The 26447-nt window shown below is 44.8% G+C and overlaps 2 protein-coding genes across 4 annotated transcripts in view; both read left to right on the top strand.

Moving 5' to 3' along the window:
* LOC116954506 (unconventional myosin-VIIa-like) overlaps positions 1-11105 on the top strand; it is a 90001-nt gene extending 78896 nt beyond the window's left edge. The window contains exon 47 of the mRNA XM_076052235.1: positions 6295-11105. Within this exon, the coding sequence (XP_075908350.1) occupies positions 6295-6387 (93 nt within the window). The 3' untranslated portion in view covers positions 6388-11105. The remainder of the gene's footprint in view (positions 1-6294) is intronic.
* A 102-nt stretch (positions 11106-11207) lies between these two features.
* Positions 11208-26447, top strand: part of CUL3 (cullin 3) — a 50142-nt gene continuing 34902 nt past the window's right edge. For 2 of the 3 annotated variants that reach the window (XM_032974928.2, XM_032974927.2), the window contains exon 1: positions 15890-16259. In XM_032974928.2, the coding sequence (XP_032830819.1) occupies positions 16191-16259 (69 nt within the window). In that variant the 5' untranslated portion in view covers positions 15890-16190. Of the gene's footprint in view, positions 11305-15889; positions 16260-26447 lie in introns of those variants that run through there. The other variant, XM_032974929.2, reaches the window with a different exon arrangement.

The following is a 26447-nucleotide window of genomic DNA, read 5'->3' as shown; positions in this document are numbered from 1 at the left end:
GATCTCTGTGTAACTCTATGGATATCTGTGTAACTCTACAGATCTCTGTGTAACTCTATGGATCTCTATGTAACTCTATGGATCTCTGTGTAACTCTATGGATCTCTGTGTAACTCTATGGATCTCTGTGTAACTCTATGGATATCTATGTAACTCTACAGATCTCTGTGTAACTCTATGGATCTCTGTGTAACTCTATGGATCTCTATGTAACTCTACAGATCTCTGTGTAACTCTATGGATCTCTGTGCAACTCTATGGATCTGTGTTACTCTATGGATCTCTGTGTAACTCTATGGATCTCTATGTAACTCTATGGATCTCTGTGTAACTCTATGGATCTCTATGTAACTCTATGGATCTCTGTGTAACTCTATGGATCTATGTGTAACTCTACAGATCTCTGTGTAACCCTATGGCTCTCTGTGTAACTCTATGGCTCTCTGTGTAACTCTATGAGTCTCTATGTAACTCTACGGATCTCTGTGTAACTCTATGGATCTCTATGTAACTATAGTGGTGTCTATGTAACTCTATGGATCTCTATGTAACTCTATGGGTCTCTATGTAACTCTATGGATCTCTGTGTAACTCTATGGATCTCTGTGTAACTCTATGGATCTCTGTGTAACTCTATGGCTCTGTGTGTAACTCTATGGATCTCTGTGTAACTCTATGGATATCTGTGTAACTCTACAGATCTCTGTGTAACTCTATGGATCTCTATGTAACTCTATGGATCTCTGTGTAACTCTATGGATCTCTGTGTAACTCTATGGATCTCTGTGTAACTCTATGGATATCTATGTAACTCTACAGATCTCTGTGTAACTCTATGGATCTCTGTGTAACTCTATGGATCTCTATGTAACTCTACAGATCTCTGTGTAACTCTATGGATCTCTGTGCAACTCTATGGATCTGTGTTACTCTATGGATCTCTGTGTAACTCTATGGATCTCTATGTAACTCTATGGATCTCTGTGTAACTCTATGGATCTCTATGTAACTCTATGGATCTCTGTGTAACTCTATGGATCTATGTGTAACTCTACAGATCTCTGTGTAACCCTATGGCTCTCTGTGTAACTCTATGGCTCTCTGTGTAACTCTATGAGTCTCTATGTAACTCTACGGATCTCTGTGTAACTCTATGGATCTCTATGTAACTATAGTGGTGTCTATGTAACTCTATGGATCTCTATGTAACTCTATGGGTCTCTATGTAACTCTACAGATCTCTGTGTAACTCTACAAATATCCATCTATGTAACTCTACGGATCTCATATCAACTCTAGGGGTATTTATATAACTCTATGGATCTCTGTGTAACTCTATGGATCTCTGTGTAACTCTATGGATCTCTGTGTAACTCTATGGCTCTGTGTGTAACTCTATGGATCTCTGTGTAACTCTATGGATCTCTGTGTAACTCTATGGATCTCTGTGTAACTCTATGGATCTCTGTGTAACTCTATGGATATCTATGTAACTCTACAGATCTCTGTGTAACTCTATGGATCTCTGTGTAACTCTATGGATATCTGTGTAACTCTACAGATCTCTGTGTAACTCTATGGATCTCTATGTAACTCTATGGATCTCTGTGTAACTCTATGGATCTCTGTGTAACTCTATGGATCTCTGTGTAACTCTATGGATATCTATGTAACTCTACAGATCTCTGTGTAACTCTATGGATCTCTGTGTAACTCTATGGATCTCTATGTAACTCTACAGATCTCTGTGTAACTCTATGGATCTCTGTGCAACTCTATGGATCTGTGTTACTCTATGGATCTCTGTGTAACTCTATGGATCTCTATGTAACTCTATGGATCTCTGTGTAACTCTATGGATCTCTATGTAACTCTATGGATCTCTGTGTAACTCTATGGATCTATGTGTAACTCTACAGATCTCTGTGTAACCCTATGGCTCTCTGTGTAACTCTATGGCTCTCTGTGTAACTCTATGAGTCTCTATGTAACTCTACGGATCTCTGTGTAACTCTATGGATCTCTATGTAACTATAGTGGTGTCTATGTAACTCTATGGATCTCTATGTAACTCTATGGGTCTCTATGTAACTCTACAGATCTCTGTGTAACTCTACAAATATCCATCTATGTAACTCTACGGATCTCATATCAACTCTAGGGGTATTTATATAACTCTATGGATCTCTGTGTAACTCTATGGATCTCTGTGTAAATCTATGGCTCTGTGTGTAACTCTATGGATCTCTGTGTAACTCTATGGATCTCTATGTAACTCTATGGATCTCTGTGTAACTCTATGGATCTCTGTGTAACTCTATGGATCTCTGTGTAACTCTATGTATATCTATGTAACTCTACAGATCTCTGTGTAACTCTATGGATCTCTGTGTAACTCTATGGATCTCTATGTAACTCTACAGATCTCTGTGTAACTCTATGGATCTCTGTGCAACTCTATGGATCTGTGTTACTCTATGGATCTCTGTGTAACTCTATGGATCTCTATGTAACTCTATGGATCTCTGTGTAACTCTATGGATCTCTATGTAACTCTATGGATCTCTGTGTAACTCTATGGATCTATGTGTAACTCTACAGATCTCTGTGTAACCCTATGGATCTCTGTGTAACTCTATGGCTCTCTGTGTAACTCTATGAGTCTCTATGTAACTCTACGATTCTCTGTGTAACTCTATGGATCTCTATGTAACTATAGTGGTGTCTATGTAACTCTATGGATCTCTATGTAACTCTATGGGTCTCTATGTAACTCTACAGATCTCTGTGTAACTCTACAAATATCCATCTATGTAACTCTACGGATCTCATATCAACTCTAGGGGTATTTATATAACTCTATGGATCTCTGTGTAACTCTATGGATCTCTGTGTAACTCTATGGATCTCTGTGTAACTCTATGGCTCTGTGTGTAACTCTATGGATCTCTGTGTAACTCTATGGATCTCTGTGTAACTCTATGGATCTCTGTGTAACTCTATGGATCTCTGTGTAACTCTATGGATATCTATGTAACTCTACACATCTCTGTGTAACTCTATGGATCTCTGTGTAACTCTACAGATCTCTGTGTAACTCTATGGATCTCTATGTAACTCTATGGATCTCTGTGTAACTCTATGGATCTCTGTGTAACTCTATGGATCTCTGTGTAACTCTATGGATATCTATGTAACTCTACAGATCTCTGTGTAACTCTATGGATCTCTGTGTAACTCTATGGATCTTTATGTAACTCTACAGATCTCTGTGTAACTCTATGGATCTCTGTGCAACTCTATGGATCTGTGTTACTCTATGGATCTCTGTGTAACTCTATGGATCTCTATGTAACTCTATGGATCTCTGTGTAACTCTATGGATCTCTATGTAACTCTATGGATCTCTGTGTAACTCTATGGATCTATGTGTAACTCTACAGATCTCTGTGTAACCCTATGGCTCTCTGTGTAACTCTATGGCTCTCTGTGTAACTCTATGAGTCTCTATGTAACTCTACGGATCTCTGTGTAACTCTATGGATCTCTATGTAACTATAGTGGTGTCTATGTAACTCTATGGATCTCTATGTAACTCTATGGGTCTCTATGTAACTCTACAGATCTCTGTGTAACTCTACAAATATCCATCTATGTAACTCTACGGATCTCATATCAACTCTAGGGGTATTTATATAACTCTATGGATCTCTGTGTAACTCTATGGATCTCTGTGTAACTCTATGGATCTCTGTGTAACTCTATGGCTCTGTGTGTAACTCTATGGATCTCTGTGTAACTCTATGGATCTCTATGTAACTCTATGGATCTCTGTGTAACTCTATGGATCTCTGTGTAACTCTATGGATCTCTGTGTAACTCTATGTATATCTATGTAACTCTACAGATCTCTGTGTAACTCTATGGATCTCTGTGTAACTCTATGGATCTCTATGTAACTCTACAGATCTCTGTGTAACTCTATGGATCTCTGTGCAACTCTATGGATCTGTGTTACTCTATGGATCTCTGTGTAACTCTATGGATCTCTATGTAACTCTATGGATCTCTGTGTAACTCTATGGATCTCTATGTAACTCTATGGATCTCTGTGTAACTCTATGGATCTATGTGTAACTCTACAGATCTCTGTGTAACCCTATGGATCTCTGTGTAACTCTATGGCTCTCTGTGTAACTCTATGAGTCTCTATGTAACTCTACGATTCTCTGTGTAACTCTATGGATCTCTATGTAACTATAGTGGTGTCTATGTAACTCTATGGATCTCTATGTAACTCTATGGGTCTCTATGTAACTCTACAGATCTCTGTGTAACTCTACAAATATCCATCTATGTAACTCTACGGATCTCATATCAACTCTAGGGGTATTTATATAACTCTATGGATCTCTGTGTAACTCTATGGATTTCTATGTAACTCTATGGATCTCTGTGTAACTCTATGGATCTCTATGTAACTCTATGGATCTCTGTGTAACTCTATGGATCTATGTGTAACTACAGATCTCTGTGTAACCCTATGGATCTCTGTGTAACTCTATGGCTCTCTGTGTAACTCTATGAGTCTCTATGTAACTCTACGGATCTCTGTGTAACTCTATGGATCTCTATGTAACTATAGTGGTGTCTATGTAACTCTATGGATCTCTATGTAACTCTATGAGTCTCTATGTAACTCTACAGATCTCTGTGTAACTCTATGGATCTCTGTGTAACTCTACAGATATCCATCTATGTAACTCTACGGATCTCATATCAACTCTAGGGGTATTTATATAACTCTATGGATCTCTGTGTTACTCTATGGATTTCTATGCAACTCTATGGATCTCTGTGTAACTCTATGGATCTCTATGTAACTCTATGGATCTCTGTGTAACTCTATGGATCTTTGTGTAACTCTACAGATATCCATCTATGTAACTCTAGTGGATCTCATATCAACTCCAGGGGTATTTATATAACTCTACAGATCTCTGTGTAACTCTATGGATCTCTGTGTTACTCTATGGATCTCTGTGTAACTCTATGGATCTCTATGTAACTCTATGGATCTCTGTGTAACTCTACGGATCTCTGTGTAACTCTATGGATCTCTATGTAACTATAGTGGTCTCTATGTAACTCTATGGATCTCTATGTAACTATATGGGTATCTATGTAACTCTACAGATCTCTGTGTAACTCTATGGATCTCTGTGTAACTCTACAGATATCCATCTATGTAACTAGGGATCTCATATCAACTCCAGGGGTATTTATATAACTCTATGGATCTCTGTGTAACTCTATGGATTTCTATGTAACTCTATGGATCTCTGTGTAACTCTATGGATCTCTATGTAACTCTATGGATCTCTGTGTAACTCTATGGATCTATGTGTAACTCTACAGATCTCTGTGTAACTCTATGGATCTCTGTGTAACTCTATGGCTCTCTGTGTAACTCTATGAGTCTCTATGTAACTCTATGGATCTCTGTGTAACTCTATGGATCTATGTGTAACTCTACAGATCTCTATGTAACTCTATGGGTCTCTATGTAACTCTACAGATCTCTGTGTAACTCTATGGATCTTTGTGTAACTCTACAGATATCCATCTATGTAACTCTAGTGGATCTCATATCAACTCCAGGCGTATTTATATAACTCTACAGATCTCTGTGTAACTCTATGGATCTCTGTGTTACTCTATGGATCTCTGTGTAACTCTATGGATCTCATATCAACTCCAGGGGTATTTATATAACTCTACGGGTCTCTATGTAACTGTACGGGTCTCTATGTAACTCTACGGGTCTCTATGTAACTCTACGGGTCTCTATGTAACTCTATGGATCTCTATGTAACTCTACGGATCTCTGTGTAACTCTATGGATCTCTGTGTTACTCTGTGGATCTCTGTGTAACTCTATGGATCTCATATCAACTCTAGGGGTATTTATATAACTCTATGGATCTCTGTGTGACTCTACGGGTCTCTATGTAACTCCGTGTGTAACTGCGATGTCCGCGTCACCGCCGACGCCCGTGAGCTGTGGCCGTCCGTGCATGAGAGCTGCTCGGCTCGCCGAGATGGTCAAAATCTTGAGTCTGAAAAAGGGCGGCGGAGTTGACAGCACGGCCGGCAGGGGGGAAGGGATCATTGTCGGACATTGCGGGTTGAGCGGGTCAGGATAGCCGACCTCACTCACGGCACCCGCCAACTCGCCCTGGTGCCCCTCGACAGCAGCTGGACCTGTGGCGTTGCGGCTCTCTCCGTGTGCAGGGCTACAAGGTGGACGACCTCCTGACCTCGTACATCAACCTCCTCATGAGCAAGCAGCAAGGGGATACGAGGTCGGCCGGGAATTACCGATAACCGCCGGGGGCACGGCCGCGCGACGTGGAGCGGCGTCGACGGAGAGGGCTGACGATGAGCCCTCGGGGTCAAGGTCCTAGAGGTCACCGCGGCCAGTGATGCTGATGGCGTCATCACACCTCGCCATTGCATCATCGCGCCTCGCCGTGACATCACACCTCCCTATGACATCGCACCTCGCCATGACATCACGCCTCGCTATGACATCACGCCTTGCCATGACATCACACCTCGCTATGACATCACACCTCGCTATGACATCGCACCTCACCATGACATCACACCTTGCCATGACATCACGCCTCGCCATGATATCACGCCTTGCCATAATATCACATCTCGCTATGACATCACACCTCGCTATGACATCGCACCTCGCCATGACATCGCACGTCGCTATGACATCGCACCTCGCTATGACATCACACCTCGCCATGACATCACGCCTTGCCATGACATCACACCTCGCTACGACATCACATCTCGCTATGACATCACAACTTGCTATGACATTGCACCACACCATGACATCACACCTCGCTATGACATCGCAACTCGCCATGACATCACAACTCGCCATAACATCACAACTCGCCATGACATCACACCTCACTATGACATCACACTTCGCTATGACATCGCACCTCGCTATGACATCGCACCTCGCCATGACATCACAACTTGCTATGACATCGCACCCCACCATGACATCATACCTCGCTATGACATCGCAACTCGCCATGACATCACAACTCGCCATGACATCACACTTCGCTATGACATCGCACCTCGCTATGACATCGCACCTCGCCATGACATCACACCTCGCTATGACATCGCAACTCGCCATGACATCACAACTCGCTATGACATCGCACCTCACCATGACATCGCACCTCGCAATGACATCACACCTCGCTATGACATCACACCTCGCCACGACATCGCAACTCTCCATGACATCACAACTTGCTATGACATCACAACTCGCCATGACATTGCGCCTCGCCATGACATCACACCTCGCCATGACATCGCAACTCTCCATGACATCACAACTTGCTACGACATCACATCTCGCTATGACATCACAACTTGCTATGACATTGCACCACACCATGACATCACACCTCGCCATGACATCACACCTCGCTATCACATCGCACCTCGCCATGACATCACACCTCGCTATGACATCACACCTAACTATGACATCACACTTCGCTATGACATCGCACCTCGCTATGACATCGCACCTCGCCATGACATCACAACTTGCTATGACATCGCACCCTACCATGACATCACACCTCGCCATGACATCACAACTCGCCATGACATCACACTTTGCTATGACATCGCACCTCGCTATGACATCGCACCTCGCCATGACATCACACCTCGCTATGACATCGCAACTCGCCATGACATCACACCTCGCCATGACATCGCACCTCGCAATGACATCACGCCTCGCCATGACATCACACCTCACCATGACATCACAACTCGCCATCGGCAACTTCCCTTCCTGGACAGTCGTCGGCTTAGCGCCCGAGGCGCGAAAAAACGAAGAATTACAAAACGAAGAATTACAAAACGAGGAATGACAAAACGAAGAATTACAAAACGAGGAATTACAACTCCGCGACGGGAAATTGCCACGCGACGGATTCGTCGATTTTCATCCGTGTCGAACGGTGCACGAAAGAATGTAAATATACAATCTGTGCAAATCGTGCGCAACCTCGATGCTGTTTCTGCTGCTGCTGCGGTGTGTAACGGTGAAGGCGCGTCCGGCTTGCGATGCGGAGGTGGCGCGTCCGATTTGACCGCAGTTAACCGATTTCGGTACGCTTATCACGCGGGCGGGGAAAGCCGCGGTCGCTTCCTTCCCCTCCAATAGGCCTCGGCCTGGCATGGAAGAGCAGGACCAAAAACGACCCTTTAGAGAGGGCCTCTCCAGAGCTCTCTGTCCAACAGTGGCGTGAGCAGGAAAATTTGCGGGGCTGCCCCATTAAATTGCAGTTCGGGCACCCTCTCCCGCCGATGGTTCGATTGAACGTTCTGAGGAAAACAAATCTTCCGCGCGCCAATCACAAGGGATGCCACGGTGGCCGGGAGATGTTAACGATCTCGCCTGGTATGCAGGTGGTCGTGGGTTCGACCCTGTCAGCCTGTTGTGTATTTGGAGTTTGCGTGTCTCTAGTCCCGTGGTCGCGTGGATTTTTTTCCAGTTTTTTTCCCCTCCTTTGAGCTCTCATTTGCGGCATGGTTGCTCACAAAAAAAATAGCTACATAGCTCAGTGGCACTTACCTGATAAAATAAAAAAGTTCCTAGGTTTTTTTATTCGTTTTTGATTTCGTCATTTCGGTGATCCAGGGCGCTCGCTCTCTCTCTCTCTCTCTCAAACTTCTCGCCACTGCTTAAGCAAAGTAACCTCGACCTGACACTTGACGACACGAGAGGAGCAACGTGGCAGACCGACGCGGTCAACGATCCGGCGCAATTTAATCCGGGCGGCCGTCCAAAAGACGCGAGACGCCAAGGCCACCTTGAGCAGAGTGCGTCCGCGGGCTCGGGCAAACCGGCAGAGCGGCCTGCCCTTGGGTGCCGTCGGTTTCGCCACGTCCCTCGCTCGTGGCAAACTTCGCGCTCCATGGCCCCGCCTTGTGCCCGTTCACTTTCTCAACGCACGTTATTATTATTATCTCGTCGCGCAAACTCCGGTCGTCCCCGCAAGCGGCTTTTGGCTCGGCCATCGAACAAAGATGGTCGGCGCGTCGCGCGCCTTCGGGTGCGCCGCTTCTGCGGCCGTCTGGAATGCTCTTCCTGGGAGCCATGCACTTTGAAATCATCTGGATTGCAAACTAATTGATTTAAAACGGATTTTTTTCCCCCGCATCTGCGATGAGCGAGGTTGGCTACATACGGTGCGAAAGAAGTTCAACATGCACGTAATTTTTTTTTTTATAATTTACTGCACATATCACAAGAAATATTTCGGCTGCCACGAAGAATATTTTCACCCATCACCTACGACGACTGGGACTCTAGATACCTGACCGCTACTTGGGGGTCCTTGTGAATAAGGGGACCAATGGAACCCCCAGAGAGGATCCCTTAAACGGGGCCACACGTTAACACGGCCGCGTTTTTAATCTTGTCATATTTACGTCGATTTTCACGTCGGAATCAAAACATCCTTCGTGCGCATTGACGGCAAACGCGCACTTTGTCTCGCAAAATGCCGTGGAAGTGATAAAAATACAGCTTCGCGTGTCTCTGCCGTCCTTCCCGCGTGTGTGTGTGTGAAAAATCCGTACTCTCAAAGTGCACCTGGCTTGGCACAGGACCCGTGGCGATGTCACCGTCACTTAGTGGGGAAAAGCGCGTATTGTATTAACTGTATTTATATTAAAAGCGCCCGAGAGTGGTAGTGTAGCAGTTAACGCGCTGCACTATGCATTCAGCGATTCACGCTCACAGCCACCAACACCAGTGACGATTATCTGAACCTCCCGTCGGTCGACTCAGCCTCAAATTAGTACCTGGTGCGGTGTGTAAAAACATAGCCACTGGGGAGACAAAGGCGGCCGGGCGTGGTGCTGGCCACGCCCAACCCCTCCGCGTGACATGCCGGCCTTTGTAGGTGCTCGCTAACTGCACTTTCCCCAAGAGTCTGCCTAGTCCTTAGCTCAATTGAGCGCCATGTGCAGGGCCTCCACCACCCGACAGAGCCACGTGACAACTTGATTTGATTTGCTGTGCCGTGAGGTGGAGGGTTATGGTAAAATAACATGATATTGTACCTGCATGACGACCTAACCCCCCCCACCCCACAAAAAAAAAAAACTCATTACGAATTAGACAAAACGTGAAAGCATTCCACTGTATGTTGGTGAACTGTTAATAATCTGACAAATAAGAGGTATATTCTTGGTTCTTTCGGTAAAGTCACGTAGAAGGGAAACAATAAAATAATAAAAATATAAAACAATAAAATTCTCAACGACGTTTCGACTGCAACACAAGCAATTATCATCTACGTGACTTTACCGAAAGAACCAAGAATATGAATCCCTGCAGTCACGAAAGCTTTAAATAAAAAAATAAGAGGTACTACATTCTCAGATGATCATGATCCATTGTCATTTATATGACATTAACCCCCCCCCCCGCCCTCTGGTCTTTGCACCTAATAGGTTCACAGTGATGACATCACCTTTACTCGATTTAAGACCGATCCAGGAAGACTCCTTCACAATTCTGGATAATTGCCTGAAGAAACCGGTTGTTGTTGTAATCACCAGCGAAACAGTACTCGAATTGTAAATGTGTTGGGTTACTCTTCAACACACCGTTGTGCTGTATTAGTAGTTAAATGGCGCGTTTCGTTTTCGCGACAAGCCTTACGAATTGGCCGTGTGTGTCCGTCCGGTGGTGGCGGGTTTAACGATGCACTTATATCTACGCCGTGTAACCTAAAGAAGAAAAAAAACAACAACCTTTATTATGAATATTATTCGCGAAAGCCTATACTACTGTTAAACTGTAATGATCCATGTCAATAATAATAATAATCGATGATCGCTGATTATTTGTTGCCGCTGCTGCCGTGGTCGTCGAGATACCTGGTTTCAAAAACGAGGCCCCAGGTTGCCACGTGCGTTCCGCGTTCTCATTGGCTGCTTGCGGGGGTGTCACGTGGTCATCAATGGGGGGGAGTAGGGGTGGGAGGGTATGGGCGGGGGGGGAGTAGGGGCGTAGGGGCGGGGGGGGACCTCCCCACCCCTCACCCCTTCCAACTTCCCACCAAAGGATTCGTTCAACATGGGTGGCATTCGTAGGTCGCGTGGAGCTGCGCACGGTGGCAATAAGCCGGACACTTTCGCAGCCTTCGGCCCCTTGACAAGGTGAACCGCCGCGGAGTCGCCTTGTGCCACGAGAAAGGGACGTCGCCCGAAACGTCGCCTCTTGTAGAACCGCTGTTATTATTGACCCGGTCGCGTTGGAAGTGTTTTTTTTTGTTTGTTCATGTTGTCCACCAGCCGGCTGTACAATCGTCAAAATTAAGCCAAACACGTGGTCTTATAAGTTTACTCGCTATCGTATTTTACACCGGCAAAAGAGTTGACCGTGTGTGTGTCTCACGGGCTGTGAGTTCGCAACGATTTCTGGACAGGCTTCATCTAGCAGTGGATTGACCATGGCCGCCGCTGATGCCGATGGGGGGGGGGGGGGAGTTGTTTATGCGGCTCGCTTGTCGTGGTGGTAACGTTTTAAGCGAAACGTCGGTGATGTAAATGGTGACAGTAAGTCTGTTTTATTTCTCCCAGCCACAGCAATAGTTGTGCTTCATGGGTTACGGTTGTGAAGTGAGAGTCGGGAGCGACAGGGACGAATACGGGAGAGTTTTAATCCCCTTGAATTATATCTCTCTTCGATTGCACTTACAATTGTTTATATGAAGGCTAGATATATATACGGTACTGCTGATGAATCCAAATACATCGGTGGGATAGGGAAGACGCGCGCATTAGTATTCAGATATTGCGTTGAGTCTAGGGGAAGAACACCCGGCTCGGATAACGAAACTCCACCGACATATGTTGTTTGCATCAAGTCTGGATTTGTAAAAAGTGCCTCGTCAGATGGCCAAACGGAACAATTTACAGAGTGGCAGTCACAAGTGACCGGGAATTGCCCGACGACGAGCATCCGTGGAGATGGAGCGATGATTTAAAAGCATCTTCGCTGCGTGCAAGCTGCTGGCTGCTTCGGAGCTGGCAACCTGGTTTGGGTGGATGAAGCCCTTTCATCCAGCAGTAGACTGAGCACGGCTGATGCCATCAAAACTACAGTCCTCTGTGTATGATTATGAATGCTGCTGCTGCAGCAGGAGAGACTCGATATTGTAATCGATTGTGGACATTTAATCGGCATTCGCAAGGTATCTGCTGTAATTCGTGGAAAGTTAAAATGCACTTTGGTTCCAAACCCACGCAATGGGCCTTCGTCATTCGTTGTTAAACAGAATCACGTTTGTTATGTTTTAGCGTGTAACATGAAGTGCACACGAATGTTGTTGTCATATTCGCCAACCACGTGAGAACGGATCGCTCGGTATGAGGCCACCTTCGTGTCATCGTCCTTGGCCAGGCCACAACAAAACGCTCACCGACTCACCCACACTCTCACCTCATTCAACCACTCACCCACACACTCACCTCACTCACCCACACACTCACCTCACTCACCCACACACGCACCCCACTCACCCACACTCACCTCACTCACTCACCCACACACTCACCTCACTTGCCCACACACGCACCCCACTCACCCACACACTCACCTCACTCACCCACACACGCACCCCACTCACCCACACTCACCTCACTCACCCACACACTCACCTCACTCGCCCACTCACCCACACACTCACCTCACTCATCCACTCACCCACACACTCACCTCACTCACCACACTGCAGGTAACAACAAGACACCTCACTCACCACACTGCAGGTAACAATAAGACACCTCACTCACTCACCACACTGCAGGTAACAATAAGACACCTCACTCACCCACCACACTGCAGGTAACAATAAGACACCTCACTCACCCACCACACTGCAGGTAACAACAAGTCACTCACCTCACTCACCCACCACACTACAGGTAACAACAACACACCTCACTCACCACACTGCAGGTAACAATAAGACACCTCACTCACCCACCACACTGCAGGTAACAATAAGACACCTCACTCACCCACTACACTGCAGGTAACAACAACACACCTCACTCACCCACCACACTACAGGTAACAACAACACACCTCACTCACCCACCACACTACAGGTAACAACAACACACCTCACTCACCCACCACACTGCAGGTAACAACAAGACACCTCACTCACCCACCACACTGCACTGCAGGTAACAACAAGACACCTCACTCACCCACCACACTGCAGGTAACAACAATACACCTCACTCACCCACCACACTGCAGGTAACAACAAGACACCTCACCCACCACACTGCAGGTAACAACAAGACACCTCACTCACCCACCACACTGCAGGTAACAACAAGACACCTCACTCACCCACCACACTGCAGGTAACAACAAGACACCTCACTCATCCACCACACTGCAGGTAACAACAAGACACCTCACCCACCACACTGCAGGTAACAACAACACACCTCACTCACCCACCACACTGCAGGTAACAATAAGACACCTCACTCACCCACCACACTGCAGGTAACAACAAGACACCTCACTCACCCACCACACTGCAGGTAACAACAAGACACCTCACTCACCCACCACACTGCAGGTAACAACAAAACACCTCACCCACCACACTGCAGGTAACAACAAGACACCTCACTCACCCACCACACTGCAGGTAACAACAAGACACCTCACTCACCCACCACACTGCAGGTAACAACAATACACTCACCTCACTCACCACACTACAGGTAACAACAAGACCCTCACTCACCCACCACACTGCAGGTAACAACAAGTCACTCACATCACTCCCACAAATCCCTTACCCATCCACACCTCTATTACAACCCCTTAACAGTGCAGATGTTATTTTTTTCTGGTTGTTCCATGCAATGGCGATTTTACCATTGTCCATTTACGATAACTTGGCCTGGCGTTCTACCTTAAGTTAGTCTTTAAGTGTTGGTTACTTTATTTTAATGGCCACAGCATTCGCCTGTTCTAGTTATGTCAAGTTGAACAATCTAACTACACGAACTTTAAATTTAAATTATTATCAATCTATAATCTTAGTTCTTTCGGTAAAGAACTAAGAATATGAATTACTGCAGTCACGAAAGCTTTAAATCAAAATTTATTAACAATCTAATTTATATTGACTATATAACCGTATGCCTCCGAAAAAGGACGCACCAACACCTGTGTTTGAATACAGGGGGGTGGGTAGAATTGTGCTTTGTATCTGAAGCATACGGTAATCCCATAGCGCGATGACGTCAATACATCAATAAGAACACTGCCCGCAACCGTGTTGGCGTGATGACGTAATCTCGCAAAATTTCGCATTCCCGCCCGGAGCATTGCTCACTTGGCGCGATTACGTCACGTAAACTGCAGTGCACGAGTTCCGCATGAAAGCGCATGACGTCACATTCCCCCACCCGCCCCCTTTCGGCGCGATTGCGTCATGAGCTCGACGCGATGACGTCGGTCCCACCTGACAGCTGCAATGGAACAGCCTTACAAGATATTCTTGGTTCTTTCGGTAAAGTCACGTAGAAGGGAAACAATATAATCATAAAAATATAAAACAATATTATTTTATTGTTTCCTTTCTACGTGACATTAACCGAAAGAACCGAGAATATGAATCCCTGCAGTCACGAAAGCTTTAAATCAAAAGCCTTACAAGACTAAAATAAAACGTTTCGGGCAATGGTCCATATAGATATGTAAATGACGAATCTATCGAGTGTTCTACCGAACCACTGTCAACGCAGCATCACAAATAACAGGGGAAAAAAACAAATGCAACTTCCAACGTCAGCACAACATTAAAAAACACATTTTAATCCATCGACCTTTTTGACCTTGGAGACCATCAGTGTCCAACAGCATTGAAGCAAGACATCTATCGAGCGGTTTCAACATTATGGGTCTCATCAGCAGCGTTGGGCTTGTCAAACACGCTGCGTTTTGGTGTGTTCGCCAGAACGCTTAATCTCGACGATGGAGCCCCTGTTCTAATGCAACAAAAAAAAAACTATTTATTTAATGTGCCAATATTGCATTCAATAAAGTAGACATCATTGCACGTAACAAAACTGCTATTGCTAAAATTATATAAAGTTCTGTGTCCGCACATAACCTCTTCTAGTCCAATCGGCCTATTGGCTTTTCAGACCAATTGTGTTATGTATTACAGTACACGTATATAGTTTTTCGTCTAACTAAATTAACTTTTATCATAACATGTTTAGTGGAGTAAATTGGATGAGCTAAAAAGCTATTTTTTTTCATAGATGCCCCTGCAGATACATTTGGCACTTGGCTAGTATTGTTTCAAGCGAGTCTGACTGCTGATGAGACGCCGTATGTCGAAACCGGTCCAGAGTTTTGCTTGTAGTAAACAAAATAAACCAAATCCTGCTGCTGCTGCTGATGGCATTTACAAATTTGTATTTACACACTTCCCAATAAATCCGCGTGGCCCATGGTATGCGGTGTCAAAAAATGCATTTTTATTCGTTAAGGAGTGTTGGGTGCAAAAAAATATTGCAAGGAAGCGGTTACGTCGACCTAATTTTATATATGTACAATTAAATTGTCTTTTGTCTATACAACGGCTTTTAATGATCATCGTTACGCTTTAAGAACAATAGAGATGGGGCAGGGGGGGGGAAGAGTAGGGGGCGGGGGTTGAGGGGGGGTAGTTGGGGGGCGGGGGCACTTGACGCATGCGCAGTGCGCGCCGTCTTGTCGCCATGATGGAGTGGAGTCCGTGAGAGAGGAGAAACGGCGAGATTTTAGCGGCGCCCGGCGCAGTTTCAACTCCCTCGCGTCTCTCGCTCGCGCTCGGCGAAGCGGAGCAGTGTGATAATAGAATTTGTTTTCGTTCCCCTCTTTCCCCTCATCCCCCCCCCCCCCGATCACTCACAATCACCAACAAAACCAATCCCTCCCTCCCCCCCCTCATCCTGCACACCCCCAGACCCCCCGTGTTTTAATTGACATTTGGGACGGAAGAGACGCTTTAAACATGACTTCCAATTTGGGGAAACCGGGTTCCACCAAAAAGGACACGAAAATGAGAATACGCGCCTTTCCCGTAAGTTCACGTCGTTGTTTTTCGTCGGAAGTTTTGACAATCCCCCCCCTCCGTCCCCGGTGTTGGGCCTAGTTTGACAAGCGAGCCTCGTTCTGGCCTGAGAATCCCGCCCGGAACCCTCCTTTGGGTTCGGCGTACTTGGCCGGGTGACACCGATGCTTTGGCCTGTACCCCGTGAATAGCCTTCGGTGTATTTTAGACTTGCTGCTGACGCTAACACAACAGTCGGTAATGTTTATCGAGATTAATTAACGATTTAATGACCGTTGAATCGGTCTAATTACGATAGGGGTTATTTTGGTAATAGGAATATGCACATAGCATTGTACGGTCGTATAGTGTATTATGTGCATAGTAGAGCATGTTATTGTTGTAAAGATGCTACAATCTAATTATAGTGATCTCCAGCTGCCATAGCGAGGGTAATTATTGTACATTTAACTGTGCTTTTCGTGGCGGTTATCTACAACAGTACAGTGTCCAGTACAACTGAATAAGCACATATAGCAATGTACTCCAATACGTGATCATAGTCATAAGATACAATGTTACTGTTTAGTAATGATCATAATTGTACATGTGACAGGACTAATTAGTGTTAAAACGATGTAATTGAGGTAGTGTGTTATGGTACTGTGCTTATGCCACACCGCAGTATACTTTATAGCTACGTGGAACAGTACGTGTTTTCAAGACAGTATAGTAACATTGTATAATGAATATGATATACAAATGTATTATGAAATGTGCAGTAGACTGCAGTAGATTGCACATTTCGGGTCTAGATAAATAACAATTGTTATATATACACATGACAAGACACGTGTAATGTCTTGTTAATTAAATTCAATTTCGATAGTAATTTTCACAACAGCACACATTTGCAGCGTTACGATATTATTATGCAGTATGTTTTTTTTTAAAATCGCACACACCGTGTGTATTAATAGTTGAGACATTTACACGAGAAAGGGCATGTGCAATTATTGTTGAATAATTTTTTTTTTGCGATGGTTTGGCAGCTGTACGTGGAATTACATCGTGTAGAATACCAAGTGATTTCGTACAACGCATATTTAACGGTCGTTAATTGTGTGCTCATCGTTGTCACAATTCACCTACATTCCTTACTGTACATTGCGCACCATACAGTAGTGTATAAGTGCACGGTGGTTGTTGATGTGTGTGCACGCATCCACGCGGTACGGTACGTGTTTGTGCGTTGACGGAATACAATACTCGCATGTTGTCGCGTCTACCTGGGAGCCCTGACCAGCGGTAATTCACGATACGTTACCCACGTATAAATATCCTACGGAGGCATTTGCGGTTGCCACCTCCTTGGCACTTAAACCTGAAACGCGTTTGCACAAGTGGACGGGTGGCGTCTCCCTGGCAAGAGGCTGGGGGGGGGGGACCCCTTCAGCTTGTTGCTTTAGATCAGGGGTGGGGAACGTCCGGCCCGCGGGCCGTACGAGGCCCGCAAAATCATTTGGTCTCTGGCCCTGCCAAGGCAACCGCAGGCGGGACTCGAAATTCAATACATCTAGGAGTAAACCTGGAAAAGCAGTTGCGAGTAGCAACAACGTCGCACAATACCGGCTAACATCATCACACGCCTCGCCAAAGAGAAGCAGGTTCCAGCCATCGCATTAGGGGCGAGTTAATTAAATGTTTGACCAAATATAACAGGCTAAATTTTAAGTTGATAATTTTGTATGGCCCGCGAATATCCAAATGGCCCTTGGCAGAAAAAAAGGTTTCCCACCCCTGCTTTAGATCAAGAGACAACCCCGTCCGTTGTGGGAGGAGGAGGAGGCGGCGAAGGCGCACGATATGAAAACAGCAGTAAGACAATGGCCTTTGGCTCACCGCTGCAGTGGAGAGGTGTTAACCCCCCACCCCCCCGTGACCATTCGTAGCGATGAATAGTGCACAAAACCAGAGCACCCCTCCTGGCCTCCCCTATCGCCACTGCGCACCTGGCATTACGGTAGTCATCACCAGCCATCTTTGCGGCAGATTAAAAAAGAAACCGAGGTGGCGGTGTCCTGTTTCTGAACGGCGAAGTCTTGTGTCGAGCGCTCGAGCGAGAGTCCACGACGTTTCCATTGCTGCGTTTGCTGTTGTCGAAGTCGGGCTCGGGAGTTGTGCTCGCTGTCCCGTCGTCCTGTGTGTGTGTCTGCATATTTTGTCAGAATGTGTATACCGGAGGAGTCGGATGAGCTATAAAGCAATTTTTCACAGATGTCCTGTGTGTGTGTGTGAGAGAGAGTGTACGGGGAGCGGTAGCGTAGCGTTTATTGCACAGCTTGACGAACCCGGCGACACGAGTTTCCGCTCACGGATACCAATACCAGTGACGATTATCTGAACCGGTCCTGGGCCTCCCCTAGGTCGACTCGGCATCAAACGAGTACCGGGTGCAGTGTGTAATAATCGCCGCTAGAGATACAAAGGCGGTCGGGCGTGGTGATGGCCACGCGCCCGCTCGTGCGCCGTGCGGGGCCTTAATAGGTGCTCGCTAAAAGCACTTCCCCTAACAGTATGTTAAGGCTATACGTGGGGTCTTTGTATGAATGTGTTCTCACCGTGTGTGCATCTACATACCCCCGCACCTCTGATTAGCGCGGCTGGATACGTCAAAAGTACAACGTGGTCATGTTATCATGAAGTGACTTGTCGCAGCAGCCTTCGTTAGTAGCACTGTGATCGGCACACGTTTGCGGCTGGGCGATTTTTTTTCTGAGCAACGACTGGAATCGGATTCCTCGCTGCTGGTATCCGGTTAATATTTGTGGGCAATTTCACCAACAGCGCCTGTTGTTGAACGTTAACGTATATATCGTGAAATCGCGACATGAGTGATGGTGATCGACTGTGTAAGTTAGTGACGAGTCAAAATGTGATGGATATCTCTAAAACAAAACTGCAAGGCGTTTTACGGGCGTTGTATGGTGACTTGAGAAAAAGTGAGAGTCTGTAAAACAGCAGGTTTTTTTCAGAGAGAACTAACCATGAAGTAGTCTGGGTCTCGTGGGTCTTTAATATGCAGTGTCAAGTGATGTGAAAGCAGTTGTCCGTGCGTGCTTCAATCTGGCGTGTGTTTAAAAGTATGTGTAAACATTGTTTTGTAGCTCAGACAAGTCCGCACGTGCTGAACCACACTGAACCACTGCTTATATTTAAATGTGTGGAGTTTTGAGCACAGAAAAGCAGTTTGCAAACTCCTAAAGCACGTCATAATCTAATGGATTAGCGTGGCACCACGAGACGCATTTCATGTAATTTATGTCTTGAAGGGCTCCGTCTAAAGTAATTTAATTAAAGGAAATTGTTCGTGTGCAAATGTGTGTTTTGAAGTTTATGAGCATCCCATAAGGGTCTTAAATTTATTACAGATTTAGGACAATAATCTGTAGCCATACCAAGGCTGGCAAGTGTTGCTGTTGGTATTGCAGACCGTTTTCGTTCGATAAGTTTCACGTATGCTTGTGTTTCTGCAATATTAAGCTCAGCAGATCTATCGCCGTGCTTACATTTGCAAGCACAACTTGCAGGCACATGCACGATGTTTTCAGTAAGAGAAAGGGAAACGCGTACTGCAAGTAGAAACTCACGTCAGAAAAATAGGAAAAACACGTGAACTGGGTCAGGGGCCACCAGCAGATGAGCATCCTCCCCCCCCCCCCCCCCCCCCATTGCTCACTTGAATAGAGAGACATTGACACTACAGATAATCTACACTGAGCATCAAGCCATTTCAGGAAAGTCCTGCGCTCAGCTGCTTGGCCAATTTACTCTCATTTTGAGTGATTTGTGTGTGAGAAGAGAAAATCTACAAATATGAGATCACTTCGCTGCAATGCAGCTTTGTTGGTAGAACCACCTGACCTTGAGTTGTGAGTACATGGATTAACATTCGAGTTAAGATTAAATTAACCCCATTTTTTACTTGCCTTAAGACGCACAATGATGCAGTATCTCTCATGTTAAAGAGGAGCTACGAGAGGAGTGACACAATTAAGATGCATGAAGTGATGCTAAAAGACACATGGAGTGGCAATTAGAGTGTGCACGGGTGTGGGATGATCGTATTTGCACAGTGCTCGAGGCAGTGACAATATGGGGAATGCCTCCATATGGCTGTGGATGGAAAATTAATGATGACAGAGAGAGTGATAGTTTAATATTATAATTTTCTGTTGTGGCATTGGTCTGCTGCCCATCTTGGGGTCAGAGTGCCCCTACCGGCACTCCACTTATATAAACACAATTCCATGCAGCCAGAGCACCTGTCTCGTCTAGCTGCAATGTCAATTGGGTCACCTCGTATTTATTAATGTGGTTTTCACGGTCATTCTTAAACGCCACTTCTGGCCTCCCATTCGACGATTTGCCGGTGGGTTTTTTTACATGTTCAAATGTAAAGTTAACGTCCTTTGTTATATTGGGGTCACTGCATAATTCCTTGTGACCTGATATGGCTACTTGGGCTCTCTTCTCATACTGGGCACACTGGCTTTATGCCACTGGATTTCCATTCACTGCTGCATGTGCCACAAACTAACCACTCGGCTGGGTGATGCTGTGCTCACAATCAACTCGGTCAAAAGTGTTACAGTTTAAATTCTCAGTCAGAGGTTGACTCGGCAACTCATCTTCCCGGCGTCAGTAAAATAAGTAGGTCCATTCTGTGGTAAGACAAAAATAAACTAAAAAGATCAAACTATTTTTTATTTTACCAGGTAAGGCCCCTCGGAGCTATGTAGCTATTTTTCAGAAGCGACCTGGCCACAAATGATAAGCTCAACGAAGTGGCTTATCATGTGGACATTTACAGCAGCCAAATACTCTAAACGCACGTTGATTCTAAACGTGGACGGAAAATCCAGAGGTCCTGGAAAAAAATCCACGCGACCACGGGGAGGACATGCAAACTCAAAATGTACAGGCGTCATGGTTGGGATCGAACCCACAACCTCCTGTATACCAGGCGAGGTAGTTAACATCTCAATACCATGGCGCCCGTAAACCAATGTGATTGTCATATGCTTCCACAATAGGAATGTGTAATTTCCGTCAATAGCTCAGGGCAACAGGGATGAGTGCCCCCCCCTTACATTATAATTATTTCTACAGGTAGTCTTCGACTTACGATATTTTGATCTTACGATGGGGATATCGATATGACAAAATTGCTAAATATTTTTAATTTCGCGCGGCAGGCAAATGCTGCAGCGTACGAGGTACGATACTGTAACTTTATCATCGCTATCCACCTCTTCCGACAACTAAGTTAGTGTAGCCATCAACAACCTAACATCGTTCAAGTATGCAGACGACGGACAGAATCTTGGTGAGTACAGTAGAATATGATACGTTACGATACGTTCAATGCATGTATGATACATAGCTTTAGCGATTTAATTTTAGGGTTACCACGATACGATACATACGGTCAATGCATGTTAAAAGTTTTTTTTTTTATATAGCAGATAGGAGTTTCCTGAAAAAGCTTTCTATGAAATTGCAGTTCATATAGGTAGGCTAAGAATTTACCTTGTTTTTTTACTTGAATTTTTACTGTGTAATACAGTATTGTAATTAATAAATACATACAGTATATAGTTTATACAGTACGGTACTGTAAATTGCTCTGTTTTGCTAAATTATCACCATTCTGTAAGACTCCTGGGTAGGCTAGGCCATTTTCGACTTAAGATATTTTCGATTTACGATGGGGTCGTCATAACGCATCTCCATCGTAAGTCGGGGACTCCCTGTATATGTAGCCTCACTGAGTCTGAAGAGTGCTTTTCAAGAGTGTCCTGCGTTAGGACGTTTGAACAAGCTCCTTTTGAGTGCTTCCTACGTGGCATTAAATAAAACCAACACCTGCAAGGCAATCCTCGTGACTTATTTGTGGCTCAGTTGGTACAGAATTGGACTCCCACTAATTTGAGATATTTAAACAGGGTCAACTTAACGCCACATCGTCACTATTACCATCATATTCTTAGTTTTTTCGGTAAAGTCACGTTGAAGAGAAACAACAAAATAATAAAATATATATAAAACAATAAAATATTCTCGACGTTTCGACCATAACTCAAACGGTCATCTTCAGGTGTGTTGGTTTACACGCTTCATGCAAACCAACACACCTGAAGATGACCGTTTGAGTTATGGTCGAAACGTCGTGAGAATTTTTTTATTGTTTGATATATATTTTATTATTTTGTTGTTTCTCTTCAACGTGACTTTACCGAAAAAACTAAGAATATGAATTACTGCAGTCACGAAAGCTTTAAATCAATATTACCATCATATTTATGGTCATCATTCATACAGGGATTGTAAATGAGCACTACTTTGTGGGGTTGCATTACTAAGTGCAAGAAAGTGAACTGCACTGTTGAGCAGAGACTGGGCAGTGCCATATAAATATATGTATGTTGAACTTCTTTTTCACTGTACGTAGCCAACCGTGCTATTCTGTGGTGCGGGGGAAGGACAAAAAAACTAAACACCAAAAGCAGTTTTAAAGAAATGCGTTTTCAATCTAGATTCAAAAGTGCATAGCTCCAGTGACTTCCAAATATGGGAAGGGAGAGAATTCCAGACGGCCACAGAAGCGCATCTGAAAGCACGTGACACAGTGATCGTCTTTAAATGTCGAGCTTTACCAGTGGGGTTTAATATAGTCAGTGCATCTGAGCACTGCTATGTGGGTGTGGACGGTGGCTCATGCTGTGATCGTCAACGTGTGTGAATTGCCTACCTGCTGGGCTAGGAGGAGGAGAACTGTATATGGCAGTGCTGCAAGTAGGCTGTTGGCCTGTTGGTGTTTATTACAAAAGTGTTTTCCCACTTGCTACTCTGGTTCTTTTACACGCTTCAGAATACTTTATACATTGGAGGTGGCTCGGTGGCTCAGAGGGCTAATACCAGGACAGAGCACACACCTGGCACCTGTGGGAAACCTGGGTTTGAATCTAGGCTTCATCATCAACCCGTGATTGAACAGAATTCTAAAAGTGGACAGAATCGATTGGTATCAGCTACACAACAAAGAGCCATGTAAAATTTCGATTTTCTCTCCATATATTTTATTCCACTTGTGAGAAATGGAAGATTTATATGTCATTGGCATACAATGATCACTCTTTTTTTCAGCACTCATAAAAAAAACACCTTTGTCTCTTGTGAATATCGAGGCCATTTGGGGTGATAGAAAAAAATAATCTGTGATGCCGTTTTTCGTGGGCTGTTCTTTCCGACACAGGGTGGTTGCTCTGCTTGCTGTCCCAAGAGTTAGTTCCCAGTGGACATTTCTTCATCTCTTGAAATTAGGACTGGCTCATTGCGAATGTAATTTGGAGAGTTGGCACGAGAAGAAGTTGATTTGAGTAGGTTTTGAAACACAGCTGATATATTTTTCATGCCTTTTACCACATGTATACGAGTCTGGTACTGACTTTAATTGGCTGTCCTGAGCCCGTGGTGGAAAGTCCACATTCCTATGGCAGGGTCCAGTCTCGTGTGCTGATCAAAGGACACTTGAACATGTGGATATTGGCCGTGCAGTCTGTTCTCTTAAAATGTGGTAGTAGTTGCTTTCCTGAAGAACACTGCGTTATGAAAAACTCGCGTTGTAATAAATAACATGTAATATAGGTTAAAGCACAGTCTGCGAAAACGCATGAGACGCATACGCAGGCCGAACAAAGACTGAGGTGCGTGGGTAGCGTCTAGAAGCATCCAGCAGCATCCCGCCTTGTGCACAGCTGTGCCGAGGCAGCCGCACAACCGCTTATTCCTATTCGCACGACGTAGTTCCGTTCACTCAATTGCGTTACATCCAATTCGCATCCGCGTTATAAAAAAGTGTTCCCAAAAACAGTCATCGCTTTGTAGCCATTTCGCATCATGAAAACACGCGTTATACGAGAACAGACTCTAATTATTGTCTGCTTTCTATCTTTAACTCGCGTTCATTTTTGTGATCTGACTGTATAGTACAGTATCTGCAAATAGTATGATACCAAACAGTTGTATTTTATAAAGTGTCTCAAGGCTTCTGGATCTCTAGCCGCTGTGCAGCAGTGGAGAGAATGAGCTGTGAGAAAAGCCGAATGAAAGGCTGGGTAGGGAGATTTGTAATACGGATGAAGGAAGTCAGGGCTGTGATGTGATGCTGTAAGAATGGTAAGAGTGCGTCTGCACAGGGAGCACAGCATAGCTGGAGACTAGAGAAGGGTCTTGAACTCGGACTTGGGTAAAGGCAAAGTCAGCAGTTTTTGACAGCAGGGGCGAGCGTTTGCAAACTTTACGAGCAGCGGAGGAAAAGTAGTGACGTCCGACAGAGTAGAGGTTTACCGGTGGTGTTGACAGGAAGCCAAGGTTACTGTAGCAGAGGGTTATGGGCAGGGGATGGGGGGTAAAGGGAAATGAGAGTTCCAGGCTTGGTGTTCCTATTTAGGCACATGCCTATAATGTCTACGTACATATGTTGAACTTCTTTCGCACCGTACGTAGCCAACCGTGCTCATTGGAGGTGTGGGTGATTTTTTATACAAGCCTTTGTCAAATCCATTGTTGATGGGCTCCACCACACAGGGTTAGTTTCCCCATGTAAAATTTGTGGTTGAATACAGGAAAAGCTTGGATTGCGAGTAACTTGGTCTGCGAGTGTTTTGCAAGACGAGCAAAATTTTTAAATAAATATCAATTTGATAAACAAGCGAGGTCGTGCAATACGAGTAGTGTACGTACACTCGTTGTCTGCCGAGCGTCACGTGATCACAACTGATATACGAGTGCTTTGATATACGAGTGCTTTGGATTACAAACACGTTTCCAGAACGAATTATGCTCTCAATCCAAGGTTTTACTGTACTGCATTCTGGTTCTTGCCGTTGGTTTCCACACCTGATGATGACTGCTCGTGTTGCAGTCGAAACGTCGTGGGAATTTTATTGTTTTATATATATATTATTATTTTATTGTTATCCCTTCAACGTGACTTTACCGAAAGAACCAAGAATAAGGAATCACTGCAGTCACGAAAGCTTTAAATCAAAATTCATTCTGGTTGTTATTGGTTCCAAAGTTTTGATGTGAAATTTGATATTGGTTTCTTGTTTGTTGTTTTAATGCAGTGCTTGGGATGCGCGGGTTTATTGATCACTTATGTTTGTGAATGTCTCAAACCTGCGAGTTTGCAGGGTGGTCAGGCGAAGATGTACAGTACGTAGGTTAGCGGTGCGATCTGATCAGACCTTGTATAAGTGTTAGCCCTTGGTAATACGTGGTGATATTTCTCCAGGTTCTCTGGGTGTTTTTACGTGCTTTTTATTGACTCACTCTGTTGTTGTATCCTCAAATCTTGTAACTCAATTTTTACCCACTTCCCAATGTGGTATATCGACTGCAAAACTTGGTAAACTTATGTCATACTGATGACAATACTGTATTCTATCATAAAAATAAAATTTATTAAGCATTACTTTTTATATGTTATGTTTCGGCTTTGTTCTAATTGTCCACGCTCAACTGGCGTTGGCTGTAAATCACCACGGTCCCTTACGTTATGGCAAGCTTCGAAGGCCACTTCCTGGACTAGTTCGGTTCATTTCATTAAAGCGTGTTTTAATTTTTTGTTACTATTACTTTTTTTCTACATGCAAAGCACTTGATAAGGATCTGGCCACACAACCCTGTGGGATAAATGTTTTTACTTGACAAATAAGTTACGTAAGTTCAGGAAATTTAGGGATCGTTTTTAGCTGATCCATAATTAATTCCTTTGGGGTAATTCGGCATCGATGTCGTCAGATATGCCTTTGTATTTTGACACTGCCATATAAAAGCAAATTGCATGGTGAACATTATTCAACTGACAGTTGTGGAAAATGCACTGAAGGTGCCAGGACTGGCACTGGAAAAACCACTGCCCCTGACGAGCTTCGTGGAATTTAGAGAGACGCTGGCAAAGGCAACGTGCAGAGCGTGTAGGCATCTGTCAGCCGTGTGTGTGTGTGTATGGACGTGGGGAGCGGTGGTGTAGCGATTGGCGCACTGCGCAAAGAACCCGGCCACCCGAGTTCGACTCCGGCCGACGCACCTCCGATTTCCCGCACCTCTGATTAGCATGGTTGTTTACGTGCGGTGCGAAAGAAGTTC

Source organism: Petromyzon marinus, chromosome 55, assembly GCF_048934315.1.
Source record: "Petromyzon marinus isolate PM22_M1 ecotype Great Lakes invasive population chromosome 55, UKy_Petmar_22M1.pri1.0, whole genome shotgun sequence".
NCBI classification, from domain to species: Eukaryota; Metazoa; Chordata; class Hyperoartia; order Petromyzontiformes; family Petromyzontidae; genus Petromyzon; species Petromyzon marinus.
Note: the sequence above shows the minus strand (reverse complement) of the source record. Positions and strands in the feature narration are given on the sequence as shown.